The 20129-nt window shown below is 40.0% G+C and overlaps 1 protein-coding gene across 1 annotated transcript in view; it reads right to left on the bottom strand.

Moving 5' to 3' along the window:
- The window catches only part of HECTD4 (HECT domain E3 ubiquitin protein ligase 4), a 666929-nt gene that overhangs the window by 136085 nt on the left and 510715 nt on the right, over positions 1-20129 (bottom strand). The window contains exon 54 of the mRNA XM_053699752.1: positions 18953-19083. Coding sequence (XP_053555727.1) covers positions 18953-19083 — 131 coding nt within the window. The remainder of the gene's footprint in view (positions 1-18952; positions 19084-20129) is intronic.

Below are 20129 nucleotides of genomic sequence, written 5' to 3'. Positions count from 1 at the left end.
GTATGGGATATACAATCCTACCAGGAGGGGCAAAGTTTCCCAAACCTCAAAATGCCTATAAATACACCCCTCACCACAGCCACAATTCAGTTTAACGAATAGCCAAGCAGTGGGGTGATAAAGAAAGGAGTAGAAAGCATCAACAAAAGAAATTTGGAAATAATTGTGCTTTATACAAAAAATCATAACCACCATAAAAAGGGCCTCATGGACTCTTGCCAATATGAAAGAAATGAATTTATCAGGTAAGTTCTTACATAAATTATGTTTTCTTTCATGTAATTGGCAAGAGTCCATGAGCTAGTGACGTATGGGATAGCAATACCCAAGATGTGGAACTACACGCAAGAGTCACTAGAGAGGGAGGGATAAAAAAATAAAAACAGCCATTTTCCGCTGAAAAAAATTAATCCACAACCCAAAAAGAAATAAGTTTATTCTTATAAATGAAAGAAAAAAACTTAAATAAAAAAGCAGAAGAATCAAACTGAAACAGCTGCCTGAAGAACTTTTCTACCAAAAACTGCTTCTGAAGAAGCAAATACATCAAAACGGTAGAATTTAGTAAATGTATGCAAAGAGGACCAAGTTGCCGCTTTGGAAATATGAACTGAAGCTTCATTCTTAAAGGCCCACAAAGCGGAGACTGATCTTGTAGAATGAGCTGTAATTCTCTGAGGCGGGGCCTGACCCGACTCCAAATAAGCTTGATGAATCAAAAGTTTCAACCAAGAAGCCAAGGAAATAGCAGAAGCCAAGGAAATAGCAGAAGCCTTCTGACCTTTCCTAGGACCAGAAAATAAAACAAATAGACTGGAAGTCTTCCTGAAATCTTTAGTAGCTTCACATAATATTTCAAAGCTCTTACCACATCCAAATAATGTAAGGATCTTTCCAAAGAATTCTTAGGATTAGGACACAAGGAAGGGACAACAATTTCTGTATTAATGTTGTTATAATTCACAACCTTAGGTAAAAATTGAAAAGAAGTCCGCAAAACTGCCTTATCCTGATGAAAAATCAGAAAAGGAGACTCACAAGAAAGAGCAGATAGCTCAGAAACTCTTCTAGCAGAAGAGATAGCCAAAAGGAACAACACTTTCCAAGAAAGTAGTTTAATGTCCAAAGAATGCATAGGCTCAAATGGAGGAGCCTGTAATGCCTTCAGAACCAAATTAAGACTCCAAGGAGGAGAAATTGATTTAATGACAGGCTTAATATGAACTAAAGCCTGTACAAAACAGTGAATATCAGGAAGTATAGCAATCTTTCTGTGAAATAAAACAGAAAGAGCAGAGATTTGTCCCTTCAAGGAACTTGCAGACAAACCCTTATCCATACCATCCTGAAGAAACTGTAAAATTCTAGGAATTCTAAAAGAATGCCAAGAGTATTTATGAGAACACCATGAAATGTAAGTCTTCCAAACTCTATAATAAATCTTTCTAGAGAGAGATTTACGAGCTTGTAACATAGTATTAATCACTGAGTCAGAGAAACCTCTATGACTTAGTACTAAGCGTTCAATTTCCATACCTTCAAATTTAATGATTTGAAATCCTGATGGAAAAACGGACCTTGAGACAGTAGGTCTGGCCTTAACGGAAGTGGCCAAGGCTGGCAACTGGACATCTGAACTAGATTCGCATACCAAAACCAGTGTGGCCATGCTGGAGCCACCAGCAACACAAATGATTGTTCCATGATGATTTTGGAGATCACTCTTGGAAGGAGAACTAGAGGCGGGAAAATGTAAGCAGGATGATAACACCAAGGAAGTGTTAGCGCATCCACTGCTTCCGCCTGAATATCCCTGGACCTGGACAGGTATCTGGGAAGTTTCTTGTTTAGATGAGAGGCCATGAGATCTATCTCTGGAAGACCCCACATCTGAACAATCTGAGAAAACACATCTGGATGGAGAGACCACTCCCCTGGATGTAAAGTCTGACGGCTGAGATAATCCGCCTCCCAATTGTCTACACCTGGGATATGCACCGCAGAGATTAGACAGGAGCTGGATTCCGCCCAAGCAAGTATCCGAGATACTTCTTTCATAGTTTGGGGACTGTGAGTCCCACCCTGATGATTGACATATGCCACTGTTGTGGTATTGTCTGTCTGAAAACAAATGAACAGTTCTCTCTTTAACAGAGGCCAAAACTGAAGAGCTCTGAGAATTGCACAGAGTTCTAAAATATTTATTGGTAATCTCGCCTCTTGAGATTTCCAAACCCCTTGTGCTGTCAGAGATCCCCAAACAGCTCCCCAACCTGAAAGACTCGCATCTGTTGTGATCACAGTCCAGGTTGGCCGAACAAAAGAAGCCCCTTGAACTAAACGATGGTGATCTATCCACCACGTCAGAAAGTGTCGTACATTGGGATTTAAGGATATTAATTGTGATATCTTTGTATAATCCCTGCACCATTGGTTCAGCATACAAAGCTGTAGAGATCTCATGTGAAAACGAGCAAAGGGGATTGCGTCCGATGCTGCAGTCATGAGACCTAAAACTTCCATGCACAGAGCCACTGAAGGGAATGACTGAGACTGAAGGTGCCGGCAGGCTGCAACCAATTTTAAACGTCTCTTGACTGTTAGAGACAGAGTCATGGACACTGAATCTATCTGGAAGCCTTAAAGGAAGTACTATCTTCCATAGGAATAGTGGTACGTTTAGCAAGAGTAGAAATAGCCCCATCAACTTTAGGGATTTTTTTCCCAAAACTCTATAGAATTTGCTGGTAAAGGACAAAAAATTTTAAACCTTGAAGAAGGAATAAAATAAGTACCTGGCTTATTCCATTCCTTATAAATCATATCAGAAATAGCTTCAGGAATAGGAAAAACCCCTGGAGAAACCACAGGAGGTTTAAAAACAGCATTTAAACGTTTATTAGACTGAACTTAAAGAGGACTGGTTACCTCAATATCCAAAGTAATTAACACTTCTTTCAATAAAGAACGCATATACTCTATTTTAAATAAATAAGTAGATTTGTCAGTGTCAATGTCTGAGGAAGGATCTTCTGTATCAGATAGATCCTCATCAGAAGAGGATAAATTATTATGTTGTTGGTCATTTGAAATCTCATCAACTGAATGAGAAGTTTTAAAAGACGTTTTACGTTTATTAGAAGGTGAAAATGCAGACAACGCCTTCAGGATAGAATCAGAAACAAATTCTTTAAAATTCATAGGTGTATCATGTACATTAGAAGTTAAAGGAACTGCAACTGGCAATGTACTATTACTGATGGATACACGATCTGCATGTAAAAGTTTATCATGACAACTATTACAAATGACATTCGGCGAAATAATTTCCACAATTTTACAACAAATGCACTTAGCTTTGGTAGAACCGATGTCAGGCAGCAATGTTACAGCAGAAACTTCTGAGGCAGGATCAGATTGAGACATCTTGCAAAATGTAAAAGAAAAAACAACATATAAAGCAAAATTATCAATTTCCTTATATGAAAGGAAAGGGAAAAAAATGCAAATAGCATAGCCCTCTGATAGAGAAAAAGGCAAGAGGCAAACATCAATGGGGTATTGAAATAATGAAAAAGTTTGGCGCCAAGTATGACGCACAACTTAACTGAAAACTTTTTTGGCGAGAATAATAACTGGAAATGACACACTCGCGTCACTAATGACGCAACCGTGTGTAATGCTTCAGCGTCAACTATGACGCCGGAAATGACGAAGTTGCGTCATAGACGTATTTTTCGCGCCAAAAAAATTCTCGCGCCAAGAATGACGCAATAAAGTTTAGCATTTGACACACCCGAGGGCCTAATACCGCCCGCAATTTGCAAGAAGTAGTCAATTGAAAAAAAAAGACTAAACCCCAGGTAAGAAAGAAAATTCTTAAAAAAATGTTTATATTCCACAAATATGAAACTGACAGTCTGCAGAAGGAAATACATGAACCTGACTCATAGCAAATATAAGTACAATACATATATTTATAACTTTATATAAATGCATAAAGTGCCAAACCATAGCTGAGGTGTCTTAAGAAATAAAAAACATACTTACCAAAAGACACCCATACACATATAGCAGATAGCCAAACCAGTACTAAAACAGTTATCAGTAGAGGTAATGGTAAATTGAGAGTATATCGTCGATCTGAAAAGGGAGGTAGGAGATGAATCTCTACGACTGATAACAGAGAACCTTCGAAATAGTCCCCCGTTAGGGAAATCATCGTATTCAATAAGTGATACTCCCTTCACGTCTCTCTCACATTCGCTGTACTCTGAGAGGAATCGAGCTTCAACAATGCTGAGAAGCACATATCAACGTACAAACTTACTTCACCACCTCCATAGAAGGCAAAGTTTGTAAAACTGAATTGTGGGTGTGGTGAGGGGTGTATTTATAGACATTTTGAGGTTTGGGAAACTTTGCCCCTTCAGGTAGGATTGTATATCCCATACGTCACTAGCTCATGGACTCTTGCCAATTACATGAAAGAAATATCTATCAGTGTATATCAATCTATCTGTGTGTATATCTATAGATATATATATTTTACCTAAAAAAAACACAATTTATGCTTACCTGATAAATTTATTTCTCTTGTGGTGTATCCAGTCCACGGATCATCCATTACTTGTGGGATATTCTCATTCCCAACAGGAAGTTGCAAGAGGACACCCACAGCAGAGCTGTTATATAGCTCCTCCCCTCACTACCATATCCAGTCATTCGACCGAAAACAAGCAGAGAAAGGAGAAACCATAGGGTGCAGTGGTGACTGTAGTTTAAATTTAAAAATTACCTGCCTTAAAATGACAGGGGGGGGGCGTGGACTGGATACACCACAAGAGAAATAAATTTATCAGGTAAGCATAAATTGTGTTTTCTCTTGTAAGGTGTATCCAGTCCACGGATCATCCATTACTTGTGGGATACCAATACCAAAGCTAAAGTACACGGATGAAGGGAGGGACAAGGCAGGTACTTAAACGGAAGGTACCACTGCCTGTAAAACCGTTCTCCCAAAAATAGCCTCCGAAGAAGCAAAAGTATCAAATTCGTAGAATTTTGAAAAAGTATGAAGCGAAGACCAAGTCGCCGCCTTGCAAATCTGTTCAACAGACGCCTCATTTTTAAAGGCCCAGGTGGAAGCCACAGCTCTAGTGGAATGAGCTGTAATCCTTTCAGGAGGCTGCTGTCCAGCAGTCTCATAGGCTAAGCGTATTATGCTTCTTAGCCAAAAAGAAAGAGAGGTTGCCGAAGCCTTTTGACCTCTCCTCTGTCCAGAGTAAACAACAAACAAAGCAGATGTTTGTCGAAAATCTTTAGTAGCTTGTAAGTAAAACATTAAAGCACGAACCACGTCCAGATTGTGTAATAGACGTTCCTTCTTTGAAGAAGGATTAGGACACAAGGATGGAACAACAATCTCTTGATTGATATTCTTGTTAGATACCACCTTAGGTAAAAACCCAGGTTTGGTACGCAGGACTACCTTATCCGTATGGAAAATCAGATAAGGAGAATCACATTGTAAGGCAGATAACTCGGAGACTCTACGAGCCGAGGAAATAGCTACCAAAAAAAGGACTTTCCAAGATAAAAGTTTGATATCTATGGAATGAAGAGGTTCAAATGGAACTCTTTGAAGAACCTTAAGAACCAAATTTAAGCTCCATGGCGGAGCAACCGGTCTAAACACAGGCTTGATTCTAACTAAAGCCTGGCAAAATGCCTGAACGTCTGGAACACCTGCCAGACGCTTGTGCAAAAGAATAGACAGAGACGAAATCTGACCCTTTAAGGAACTAGCTGACAATCCTTTTTCCAAACCATCTTGGAGAAAGGATAATATCCTGGGAATCCTGACTTTACTCCATGAGTAACCCTTGGATTCACACCAATAAAGATATTTACGCCATATTTTATGATAAATTTTCCTGGTGACAGGCTTTCGTGCCTGTATCAAGGTACTGATACTGACTCGGAGAAACCACGCTTTGATAAAATCAGGCGTTCAATCTCCATGCAGTCAGTCTCAGAGAAATTAGATTTGGATGGTGGAAAGGACCCTGAAGTAGAAGGTCCTGTCTCAGAGGCAGAGTCCATGGTGGAAAGGATGACATGTCCACTAGATCTGCATACCAGGTCCTGCGTGGCCACGCAGGCGTTATTAAAATCACTGATGCTCTCTCCTGCTTGATCTTGGCAATCAGTCAAGGGAGCAGAGGAAACGGTGGAAACACATAAGCCAGGTTGAAAAACCAGGGCGCTGCTAGAGCATCTATCAGTGTCGCCTTGGGGTCCCTGGACCTGGATCCGTAACAAGGAAGCTTGGCGTTCTGTCGAGACGCCATGAGATCCAACTCTGGTTTGCCCCAGCGATGAACCACTTGTGCAAACACCTCCGGATGGAGTTCCCACTCCCCCGGATGAAAAGTCTGTCGACTTAGAAAATCCGCCTCCCAGTTCTCTACACCTGGGATATGGATAGCTGATAGGTGGCAAGAGTGAATCTCCGCCCAGCGAATTATCTTTGAGACTTCTAACATCGCTAGGGAACTTCTTGCTCCCCCTTGATGGTTGATGTAAGCCACAGTCGTGATGTTGTCCGACTGAAATCTGATGAACCTCAGAGTTGCTAACTGAGGCCAAGCTTGAAGAGCATTGAATATCGCTCTCAATTCCAGAATATTTATTGGAAGGAGTGACTCCTCCTGAGTCCACGATCCCTGAGCCTTTAGGAAGTTCCAGACTGCACCCCAACCCAGAAGGCTGGCATCTGTCGTCACAATTGTCCAATCTGGCCTGCGAAAGGTCATACCTTTGGACAGATGGACCCGAGATAGCCACCAGAGAAGAGAATCCCTGGTCTCTTGATCCAGATTTAGTAGAGGGGACAAATCTGTGTAATCCCCGTTCCACTGACTGAGCATGCATAGTTGCAGCGGTCTGAGATGCAAGCGTGCAAACGGCACTATGTCCATTGCCGCTACCATTAAGCCGATTACTTCCATGCACTGAGCCACCGAAGGGCGCGGAATGGAATGAAGAATACGGCAGGAATTTAGAAGCTTTGATAACCTGGACTCCGTCAGGTAAATTTTCATTTCTATAGAATCTATCAGAGTCCCTAGGAAGGACACTCTTGTGAGTGGGGATAGAGAACTCTTTTCCTCGTTCACTTTCCACCCATGCGACCTCAGAAATGCCAGTACTATGTCCGTATCAGACTTGGCAATCTGGAAGTTTGACGCCTGTATCAGGATGTCGTCTAAATAAGGGGCCACCGAAATGCCCCGCGGTCGTAGAACCGCCAGAAGCGACCCTAGAACCTTCGTGAAGATTCTTGGGGCTGTAGCTAATCCAAAAGGAAGAGCTACAAACTGGTAATGCCTGTCCAGAAAGGCAAACCTGAGAAACCGATGATGATCTTTGTGTATCGGAATGTGAAGATAAGCATCCTTTAGATCCACTGTAGTCATATATTGACCCTCCTGGATCATAGGCAGGATGGTACGAATAGTTTCCATCTTGAATGATGGAACTCTGAGGAATTTGTTTAAGATCTTTAGATCCAAAATTGGTCTGAAGGTTCCCTCTTTTTTGGGAACCCCAAACAGATTTGAGTAAAAACCCTGTCCTTGTTCCTCTTTTGGAACTGGATGGATCACTCCCATAACTAGGAGGTCTCGTACACAGTTTAAGAATGCCTCTCTCTTTATCTGGTTTGCAGATAATTGTGAAAGGTGAAATCTCCCTTTTGGGGGAGAAGCTTTGAAGTCCAGAAGATATCCCTGGGATATAATTTCCAACGCCCAGGGATCCTGAACATCTCTTGTCCACGCCTGGGCGAAGAGTGAAAGTCTGCCCCCCACTAGATCCGTTACCGGATAGGGGGCCGTTCCTTCATGCTGTCTTAAGAGGCAGCAGCAGGTTTTTTAGCCTGCTTACCTTTGTTCCAGGTCTGTTTTGGCCTCCAGACCGCCTTGGACTGAGCAACAGTTCCCTCTTGTCTTGCATTAGAGGAGGTTGATGCCGCACCTGCCTTGAAGTTTCGAAAGGCACGAAAATTAGACCGTTTGGCCCTGGATTTGGACCTGTCCTGAGGAAGGGCATGACCTTTTCCTCCAGTGATATCAGCAATAATCTCCTTCAAACCAGGCCCGAATAAGGTCTGCCCCTTGAAGGGAATGTTAAGCAGCTTAGATTTTGAAGTCACATCCGCTGACCATGATTTAAGCCATAGCGCCCTGCGTGCCTGTATAGCAAAACCAGAATTCTTAGCCGTTAGTTTAGTCAAATGAACAATGGCATCAGAAACAAAACCTTAAGTGCCCTAAGTTTGCCAAGTATGTCATCCAATGGAGTCGCTACCTGTAAGGCCTCTTCCAGAGACTCAAACCAGAACGCTGCAGCAGCAGTGACAGGGGCAATGCATGCAATGGGCTGTAGGATAAAACCTTGTTGACAAAATATTTTCTTAAGGTAACCTTCTAATTTTTTATCCATTGGATCTGAAAAAGCACAACTGTCCTCAACCGGGATAGTAGTACGCTTAGCTAAAGTAGAAACTGCTCCCTCCACCTTAGGGACTGTATGCCATAAGTCCCGTGTGGTGGCGTCTATAGGAGGGGGAGAGAACGGCACACCTGGTCTATCCCATTCCTTAGTAATAATTTCTGTAAACCTTTTAGGTATTGGAAAAACATCAGTACACACCGGCACTGCATAGTATTTATCCAGTCTACACAATTTCTCTGGCACTGCAATTGTGTCACAGTCATTCAGAGCAGCTAAAACCTCCTTGAGTAATACGCGGAGGTGTTCAAGCTTAAATTTAAATGTAGAAATATCAGAATCAGGTATCTTTCCTGAGTCAGAAACATCACCCACAGACTGAAGTTCTCCTTCCTCAGCTTCAGCATATTGTGAGGCAGTATCAGACATGGTTCTTAAAGCGTCAGTATGCTCTGCATTTCGTCTAACCCCAGAGTTATCTCGCTTACCTCTAAATTCAGGTAGTCTGGCTAATACCGCTGACAGTGTATTATCCATGACTGCCGCCATGTCTTGTAAAGTAAACGCTATGGGTGCCCTAGATGTACTTGGCGCCATTTCACCGTGAGTCCCTTGAGCGGGAGTCAAAGGATCTGACACGTGGAGAGAGTTAGTCGGCATAACTTCCCCCTCGTTAGATTTCTCTGGTGATACATTTTTTTAAAGACAGAATATGATCTTTATTACTTAGAGTGAAGTCAGTACAATTGGTACACATTCTAAGAGGGGGTTCCACCATGGCTTTTAAACATAATGAACAAGGAGTTTCCTCTATGTCAGACATGTTTATACAGACTAGCAATGAGACCAGCAAGCTTGGAAAACACTTTAATTCAAGTTAACAAGCAAATATAAAAAACGGTACTGTGCCTTTAAGAGAAACAAATTTTGTCAAAATTTGAAAAACAGTGAAAAAAAGGCAGTTACACAAACAAATTTTTTTACAGTGTATGTAATAGGCTAACAGAGCATTGCACCCACTTGCAAATGGATGATTGACCCCTTAGTTCAAAAAACGGATAAAAAAAAACTACAGCCTTTTTTCACAGTCACAACAAACTGCCACAGCTCTACTGTGGCTCCTACCTTCCCCAATAAACGATTTTAGGCCCTTTAGAGATGTCCTGTAGCATTTAGGGAACTTCTGAGGAAAACTGGATGTCTCAGTCTGTAATTTTAACTTCGCAACAAAGCGATAAAATAGGCCCCTCTCACTCATATTACAACAGTGGAAAGCCTCAGGAAACTGTTTCTAGGCAAAAATAAAGCCAGCCATGTGGAAAAAATTAGGACCCAATAAAGTTTTATCACCAAGCATATATAAAAAAACGATTAAACATGCCAGCAAACGTTTTATATAGCATATCTATAAGGGTATTACCCCTGAGAGTAAGCATGATACCAGTCGTTATTAATTCACTGTATTCAGGCTTAACTTACATTTATCAGGTATCAGCAGCATTTTCTAGCATTTCCAATCCTAGAAAAAATTATAACTGCACATACCTCATAGCAGAGTAAACTGCACGCCATTCTCCCTCTGAAGTTACCTCTCTCCTCAGACATAAGTGAGAACAGCAATGGATCTTAGTTACAACCTGCTAAGATCATAGAAAACTCAGGCAGATTCTTCTTCTATCTCTGCCTGAGATAAAATAGCACAACACCGGTACTATTTAAAAATAACAAACTTTTGATTGAAGGAAATAAACTAACTATTTTTCACCACTCTCTCTTACTACCTCCATGCGCGTTGAGAGTTGCAAGAGAATGACTGGATATGGTAGTGAGGGGAGGAGCTATATAACAGCTCTGCTGTGGGTGTCCTCTTGCAACTTCCTGTTGGGAATGAGAATATCCCACAAGTAATGGATGATCCGTGGACTGGATACACCTTACAAGAGAAACATTATTTATATATATATATATATATATATATATATATATATATATATATATATATACACACACCTACCTGACCAGTTTGGTGGGAGTGCTTATTAATCTAAAGATATATATATAAAAATCCAATTTCAGGTGCACTCACTATTACCACAATAACAACAGCAAGGGAGGGATGATAAAGGAATTTTTGTATATATATATATAACATAATTTATGTAAGAACTTACCTGATAAATTCATTTCTTTCATATTAACAAGAGTCCATGAGCTAGTGACGTATGGGATATACATTCCTACCAGGAGGGGCAAAGTTTCCCAAACCTCAAAATGCCTATAAATACACCCCTCACCACACCCACAAATCAGTTTAACGAATAGCCAAGAAGTGGGGTGATAAGAAAAAGTGCGAAGCATATAAAATAAGGAATTGGAATAATTGTGCTTTATACAAAAAAATCATAACCACCACAAAAAAGGGTGGGCCTCATGGACTCTTGTTAATATGAAAGAAATGAATTTATCAGGTAAGTTCTTACATAAATTATGTTTTCTTTCATGTAATTAACAAGAGTCCATGAGCTAGTGACGTATGGGATAATGACTACCCAAGATGTGGATCTTTCCACACAAGAGTCACTAGAGAGGGAGGGATAAAATAAAGACAGCCAATTCCTGCTGAAAATAATCCACACCCAAAATAAAGTTTAACAAAAAACATAAGCAGAAGATTCAAACTGAAACCGCTGCCTGAAGAACTTTTCTACCAAAAACTGCTTCAGAAGAAGAAAATACATCAAAATGGTAGAATTTAGTAAAAGTATGCAAAGAAGACCAAGTTGCTGCTTTGCAGATCTGGTCAACCGAAGCTTCATTCCTAAACGCCCAGGAAGTAGATACTGACCTAGTAGAATGAGCTGTAATTCTTTGAGGCGGAGTTTTACCCGACTCAACATAGGCAAGATGAATTAAAGATTTCAACCAAGATGCCAAAGAAATGGCAGAAGCTTTCTGGCCTTTCCTAGAACCGGAAAAGATAACAAATAGACTAGAAGTCTTACGGAAAGATTTCGTAGCTTCAACATAATATTTCAAAGCTCTAACAACATCCAAAGAATGCAATGATTTCTCCTTAGAATTCTTAGGATTAGGACATAATGAAGGAACCACAATTTCTCTACTAATGTTGTTGGAATTCACAACTTTAGGTAAAAATTCAAAAGAAGTTCGCAACACCGCCTTATCCTGATGAAAAATCAGAAAAGGAGACTCACACGAAAGAGCAGATAATTCAGAAACTCTTCTAGCAGAAGAGATGGCCAAAAGGAACAAAACTTTCCAAGAAAGTAATTTAATGTCCAATGAATGCATAGGTTCAAACGGAGGAGCTTGAAGAGCTCCCAGAACCAAATTCAAACTCCAAGGAGGAGAAATTGACTTAATGACAGGTTTTATACGAACCAAAGCTTGTACAAAACAATGAATATCAGGAAGAATAGCAATCTTTCTGTGAAAAAGAACAGAAAGAGCAGAGATTTGTCCTTTCAAAGAACTTGCGGACAAACCCTTATCCAAACCATCCTGAAGAAATTGTAAAATTCTCGGTATTCTAAAAGAATGCCAAGAAAAATGATGAGAAAGACACCATGAAATATAAGTCTTCCAGACTCTATAATATATCTCTCGAGATACAGATTTACGAGCCTGTAACATAGTATTAATCACGGAGTCAGAGAAACCTCTATGACCAAGAATCAAGCGTTCAATCTCCATACCTTTAAATTTAAGGATTTCAGATCCGGATGGAAAAAAGGACCTTGTGACAGAAGGTCTGGTCTTAACGGAAGAGTCCATGGCTGGCAAGATGCCATCCGGACAAGATCCACATACCAAAACCTGTGAGGCCATGCCGGAGCTATTAGCAGAACAAACGAGCATTCCCTCAGAATCTTGGAGATTACTCTTGGAAGAAGAACTAGAGGCGGAAAGATATAGGCAGGATGATACTTCCAAGGAAGTGATAATGCATCCACTGCCTCCGCCTGAGGATCCCGGGATCTGGACAGATACCTGGGAAGTTTCTTGTTTAGATGAGAGGCCATCAGATCTATCTCTGGGAGCCCCCACAATTGAACAATCTGAAGAAATACCTCTGGGTGAAGAGACCATTCGCCCGGATGCAACGTTTGGCGACTGAGATAATCCGCTTCCCAATTGTCTACACCTGGGATATGAACCGCAGAGATTAGACAGGAGCTGGATTCCGCCCAAACCAAAATTCGAGATACTTCTTTCATAGCCAGAGGACTGTGAGTCCCTCCTTGATGATTGATGTATGCCACAGTTGTGACATTGTCTGTCTGAAAACAAATGAACGATTCTCTCTTCAGAAGAGGCCAAAACTGAAGAGCTCTGAAAATTGCACGGAGTTCCAAAATATTGATCGGTAATCTCACCTCCTGAGATTCCCAAACTCCTTGTGCCGTCAGAGATCCCCACACAGCTCCCCAACCTGTGAGACTTGCATCTGTTGAAATTACAGTCCAGGTCGGAAGAACAAAAGAAGCCCCCTGAATTAAACGATGGTGATTTGTCCACCACGTTAGAGAGTGTCGAACAATCGGTTTTAAAGATATTAATTGAGATATCTTCGTGTAATCCCTGCACCATTGGTTCAGCATACAGAGCTGAAGAGGTCGCATGTGAAAACGAGCAAAGGGGATCGCGTCCGATGCAGCAGTCATAAGACCTAGAATTTCCATGCATAAGGCTACCGAAGGGAATGATTGTGACTGAAGGTTTCGACAAGCTGTAATCAATTTTAGACGTCTCTTGTCTGTTAAAGACAGAGTCATGGACACTGAATCTATCTGGAAACCCAGAAAGGTTACCCTTGTTTGAGGAATCAAAGAACTTTTTGGTAAAATGATCCTCCAACCATGATCTTGAAGAAACAACACAAGTCGATTCGTATGAGACTCTGCTAAATGTAAAGACGGAGCAAGTACCAAGATATCGTCCAAATAAGGAAATACCACAATACCCTGTTCTCTGATTACAGACAGAAGGGCACCGAGAATCTTTGTGAAAATTCTTGGAGCTGTAGCAAGGCCAAACGGTAGAGCCACAAATTGGTAATGCTTGTCTAGAAAAGAGAATCTCAGGAACTGATAATGATCTGGATGAATCGGAATATGCAGATATGCATCCTGTAAATCTATTGTGGACATATAATTCCCTTGCTGAACAAAAGGCAATATAGTCCTTACAGTTACCATCTTGAACGTTGGTATCCTTACATAACGATTCAATAATTTTAGATCCAGAACTGGTCTGAAGGAATTCTCCTTCTTTGGTACAATGAAGAGATTTGAATAAAACCCCATCCCCTGTTCCGGAACTGGAACTGGCATAATTACTCCAGCCAACTCTAGATCTGAAACACAATTCAGAAATGCTTGAGCTTTCACTGGATTTACTGGGACATGGGAAAGAAAAAATCTCTTTGCAGGAGGTCTCATCTTGAAACCAATTCTGTACCCTTCTGAAACAATGTTCTGAATCCAAAGATTGTGAACAGATTTGATCCAAATTTCTTTGAAAAAACGTAACCTGCCCCCTACCAGCTGAACTGGAATGAGGGCCGTACCTTCATGTGAACTTAGAAGCAGGCTTTGCCTTTCTAGCAGGCTTGGATTTATTCCAGACTGGAGATGGTTTCCAAACTGAAACTGCTCCTGAGGACGAAGGATCAGGCTTTTGTTCTTTGTTGAAACGAAAGGAACGAAAACGATTGTTAGCCCTGTTTTTACCTTTAGATTTTTTATCCTGTGGTAAAAAAGTTCCTTTCCCACCAGTAACAGTTGAAATAATAGAATCCAACTGAGAACCAAATAATTTGTTTCCCTGGAAAGAAATGGAAAGTAGAGTTGATTTAGAAGCCATATCAGCATTCCAAGTCTTAAGCCATAAAGCTCTTCTGGCTAAGATAGCCAGAGACATAAATCTAACATCAACTCTAATAATATCAAAAATGGCATCACAGATGAAATTATTAGCATGCTGGAGAAGAATAATAATATCATGAGAATCACGATTTGTTACTTGTTGCGCTAGAGTTTCCAACCAAAAAGTTGAAGCTGCAGCAACATCAGCCAATGATATAGCAGGTCTAAGAAGATTACCTGAACATAGATAAGCTTTTCTTAGAAAAGATTCAATTTTTCTATCTAAAGGATCCTTAAACGAGGTACCATCTGACGTAGGAATGGTAGTACGTTTAGCAAGGGTAGAAATAGCCCCATCAACTTTAGGGATTTTGTCCCAAAATTCTAACCTGTCAGGCGGAACAGGATATAATTGCTTAAAACGTTTAGAAGGAGTAAATGAATTACCCAATTTATCCCATTCCTTAGCAATTACTGCAGAAATAGCATTAGGAACAGGAAAGACTTCTGGAATAACCGCAGGAGCTTTAAAAACCTTATCCAAACGTATAGAATTAGTATCAAGAGGACTAGAATCCTCTATTTCTAAAGCAATTAGTACTTCTTTAAGTAAAGAGCGAATAAATTCCATCTTAAATAAATATGAAGATTTATCAGCATCAATCTCTGAGACAGAATCCTCTGAACTAGAAGAGTCCAAAGAATCAGAATGATGGTGTTCATTTAAAAATTCATCTGTAGAGAGAGAAGATTTAAAAGACTTTTTACGTTTACTAGAAGGAGAAATAACAGACAAAGCCTTCTTTATGGATTTAGAAACAAAATCTCTTATGTTATCAGGAACATTCTGCACCTTAGATGTTGAGGGAACTGCAACAGGCAATGGTACATCACTAAAGGAAATATTATCTGCTTTAACAAGTTTGTCATGACAATTAATACAAACAACAGCTGGAGAAATAGCTACCAAAAGTTTACAGCAGATACACTTAGCTTTGGTAGATCCAGCAGGCAGTGGTTTTCCTGTAGTATCTTCTGGCTCAGATGCAACGTGAGACATCTTGCAATATGTAAGAGAAAAAACAACATATAAAGCAAAATAAATCAAATTCCTTATAAGACAGTTTCAGGAATGGGAAAAAAATGCCAAACATCAAGCTTCTAGCAACCAGAAGCAAATGAAAATGAGACTGAAATAATGTGGAGACAAAAGCGACGCCCATATTTTTTGGCGCCAAATAAGACGCCCACATTATTTGGCGCCTAAATGCTTTTGGCGCCAAAAATGACGCCACATCCGGAACGCCGACATTTTTGGCGCAAAATAACGTCAAAAAATGACGCAACTTCCGGCGACACGTATGACGCCGGAAACGGAAATGAATTTTTGCGCCAAAAAAATCCGCGCCAAAAATGACGCAATAAAATGAAGCATTTTCAGCCCCCGCGAGCCTAACAGCCCACAGGGAAAAAAGTCAAATTTTTGAGGTAAGACAAAATATGATAATTTAAAGCATAATCCCAAATATGAAACTGACTGTCTGGAAATAAGGAAAGTTGAACATTCTGAGTCAAGGCAAATAAATGTTTGAATACATATATTTAGAACTTTATAAATAAAGTGCCCAACCATAGCTTAGAGTGTCACAGAAAATAAGACTTACTTACCCCAGGACACTCATCTACATGTTTGTAGAAAGCCAAACCAGTACTGAAACGAGAATCAGTAGAGGAAATGGTAAATATAAGAGTATATCGTCGATCTGAAAAGGGAGGTAAGAGATGAATCTCTACGACCGATAACAGAGAACCTTATGAAATAGACCCCGTAGAAGGAGATCACTGCATTCAATAGGCAATACTCTCCTCACATCCCTCTGACATTCACTGCACGCTGAGAGGAAAACCGGGCTCCAACTTGCTGCGGAGCGCATATCAACGTAGAATCTAGCACAAACTTACTTCACCACCTCCCTTGGAGGCAAAGTTTGTAAAACTGATTTGTGGGTGTGGTGAGGGGTGTATTTATAGGCATTTTGAGGTTTGGGAAACTTTGCCCCTCCTGGTAGGAATGTATATCCCATACGTCACTAGCTCATGGACTCTTGTTAATTACATGAAAGAAATATATATATATATATATATATATATATATATATATATATATATATGTGTGAAGAACATTGGAATTTGAAATATTCATATTTCATGTCGGGTTATCACACTTCAGAAAACGTGATTGTGTTTGCGTGCGAGTAAGTGTAATAGGTTTTTCCCCCCAAACTTTTTAAACTTAATTGAAATCTATGGGGGAACACGTTACTGCGGTTGCGATATTCGAACTGCAGCTTTTTACTCATGGCGGGTTAGCACACTTCAGAAAACGTGATTGTGTGTGCGTGCGAGTAAGTGTAATAGGTTTTTCCCCCAAAACTTTTTAAACTTAATTGAAATCTATGGGGGAACACGTTACTGCGGTTGCGATATTCGAACTGCAGCTTTTTACTCAAGGCGGGTTAGCACTCATGTGAAAACTTTTTACTTTCAACTAGTAATATACTTGCTACCCAACGCACGTAAAAAGCCTCAGTTTAACAAAGTTAACCTCTCCACTCGTAACCTAGACCTTAATGAAAAAAGGGTTATTAATGGGAAGCATCAAACTTTTTACCTGAAAGCCATCTTAGGCATAACACAATGACTGGAGCTGTAAAACTTTAAGAATGTATATAATGCGGACCAAATAAAACTTTAAACAGCCAGTCAAGTTAGGCCTTGTGGCAGGCTGTAAGAACGATCCCCACTAAAAACCTTGGCAAAGTATTGGTGACCTGGCAATGCTTCCTAGTACCAAAACACTAGATAAATTGAGTGTTAGTCTTGCAGAAAGATTATGTAACTTTACCCAATATTTTAGAGCTCTCCCCACATCTAAGGTGTGTAAGTCATAAGTCATAAGTAGTATTAGGACAAAATGGTGTAATAATGGTGTAACAATTTACTTATTCACAGCACCATTTTTGTTAAGAAACTCACATACTGTGCACAAAACCATATTATCTTAGCTGGAAAACAACATAAGAGGGCTTTGAAAGTAAGACGCTAAACTCGGATCTTGCCTGATCTGTTTTAAAGACATATCAATAACCTGTTGTGTAACATTTGTAATTCCCTGTAGATGGTGCCCAATATAAAAAAAATCTGAGAAATGTTCGTAACATTCTCCAAGAGAGAGGTCAGAGGCTCTTAATATGCCAAAATTAACATTTTCCTTGAGCTCGTCTGAACGAATCACTTCTGGAGAGGAAATAAGCCACACCATAGGTCCCGTCTCTAGTGCTTTGACAGTTTTAATTTTACCTGCAAAGGAAAAGGAAGAGGCGGTTACCCCCCCCAACAAATGGCACATCTGAGAGAACAGTAAAGTAAACTGTGGTGACGAAGATTAGTTGGGTAGTGTGAGAGTATTAATATTTGACAAATCAATACAGAGGGAGCAAAGCCTCACTTGACTGTCAAGAGGTAGTTCAGATTTACATAAAACATAAGAGAACTGCAGGGTTTATCAAGTATGTTTAAAATATTTATCACTGCCCTGTTGCACAGAACCAGCTTACATAATGTTGGCATTAAACCACTACAGAGAGCTGAGCTGCAGGTGAGAGAAATGATCAAGAGAGAAAGAGGTAGGAAGGCACTACAAACCAGATGATTAAAAACACACAGGTCATTGGACAGACTGATGCGTTTGGCGCCCCCTAATGGCTATGAGTAAGCGACACTAGGGGGCGCAACATGCGTCAGTACGTCTGTACACCACACCTGCCATGTCTGTCTGTTTTATATTGGAACAATAAAAGTTTTTTGCTTTTAATCATCTGGTTTGGAGTAGTGCCTGCCGACCTCTTTCTCTCTTGCTAATTTTGCGGACTTATCCATCGCTTTGGCTATGGCACTCCGGGTGTCACAGGACTTTCTTCACACTGCTGAGATCGGTTTCCGGTTTACCGTGCTACACGCCAAGGCTGTGTACCTAGGTAGTAGAAAGATGCAAGGATATGTCCAATCCTTATCCCAAGAACCAAACATAAGGGCAGGACATGTAAGAAAACTGTGCTGTACGAGCAGGAATGAGGTACACTCTGTTTAAAGTGAGCGACAAATCTCTGTAAGCAATGAGGCAGAAAAAGGCATGTTAAGAACCTTGCAGATCACATGAATTTGACACACAGAAAAAAAGAGGCGAAGAGAAACAAGAAAAGCAGACCTCTTCTAGCAGGGATTATAAAAATGAAGGGAAATGGAAGTGGGAAAGGAGAGGATTTCTGTTGAACAGTTTGAAGTATTTTCCTATGTATAGGTGGATTGTTGACTGGACATGAAAGGACATAATTTGCTGAAGATTGTTGCCCTGGTAGACATAACTGTTCACTTTCAGATAGGGGAGGTCTCTCAAGGATGATTTTTGCTTGAAGTGTAGCAAAGAAGTTAACACAGGTTAAGTATCATGTCAGTAAAGTAAAAACAATAGACTTGTGTTAACGTACTCTTTACGGAACCCAGATTTGCCCTCTTTACAAGACGCCACAACAAAAGCTGCACCAGGAAAATTCACATCCATGCTGAGCTTGGACTCTGAGATTGGAAACTCTTCAGATGGAAACTGTTCTGGGGCTTGCTGGGAAAAATAAATACAATAAGGGTTATTGTAACTTATGCAGCACTATATTTTAGAAAAGCTACACACACAAGCTGATTAAAAGATTGTATTCTTGCAATACCTCCCTGAATTTGAACCACAAAAAGATAATTATAGAATATAGACTATGACAGAATGCTGAATTACAATAAGAACTGTTCCAGGCACTAAAGGCACAATATAAAAAACTTTTGGTTATTAAAATAAAGTTTAAAAATACAGCAGTTTAGGAAACCACGCATTCTTTTTTGACGGATTAAGAAACTAATAGCAGTGGTGCCATTTATATTGCTAGTAAGTACATGGGGGTATTAATATAGTAAATCCTAAACTGTGTGTTAAATGCCAATAGTCCTGATGATCTAAAGTTCTCCACTCTGGTGAGATTATCTAAGACATCTGGTCAGTACTGTGAAGTCTCTCAAAGATTTTAGGAAATAAATTTTGGCATAAGAGCTGTTTTGTCTAGCTACATAATGTTCTAGTTTTGAAGGAGAGGCACCAACACTAATATAATATGATGTAATAAAAAAGCCCCCAAATATTTTGTGTAATTTATCTTCAAGCTACAGAGTTTTTGATCATCAGACCCTATATTTGAATATTACTGCAAAAATGGATCCTGGTTAAACGGTGTGTGGTTAGCTATGCGATTTTAAATTAATTGCCAGGCCTGGCTTTCTCATTTGGATGACATTTACTATGCAATACATGCAACAGCAGCTAGACTCTATTATAAAATGTACATGAATTTAATTCTTATGGGTATGTGAATTTTTTTCTTCCACAAACTGGCTAATAATTAACCTTCCTATATAAAAGCAAAATGCCATTGGCCATAGTCATTTTCCAGTTTATATGCAGATCCAGAGGGAGAGAGAGAGGTCACCATATGTGAAGTTATGAAATTGCCAAAAAAAATCTTTACTATGGGACTTAAAAATAAATAAAAATGGGCAGCAGAAAGGGTGACTAACTATGCTTTGCATATTCATAAAATGTCAAATAAAACCTCAGGAAAAAAT

The sequence above is a fragment of the Bombina bombina genome, chromosome 2, assembly GCF_027579735.1.
Source record: "Bombina bombina isolate aBomBom1 chromosome 2, aBomBom1.pri, whole genome shotgun sequence".
Taxonomy (NCBI): Eukaryota; Metazoa; Chordata; class Amphibia; order Anura; family Bombinatoridae; genus Bombina; species Bombina bombina.
This window is presented reverse-complemented; position numbering and strand designations above follow the sequence as displayed.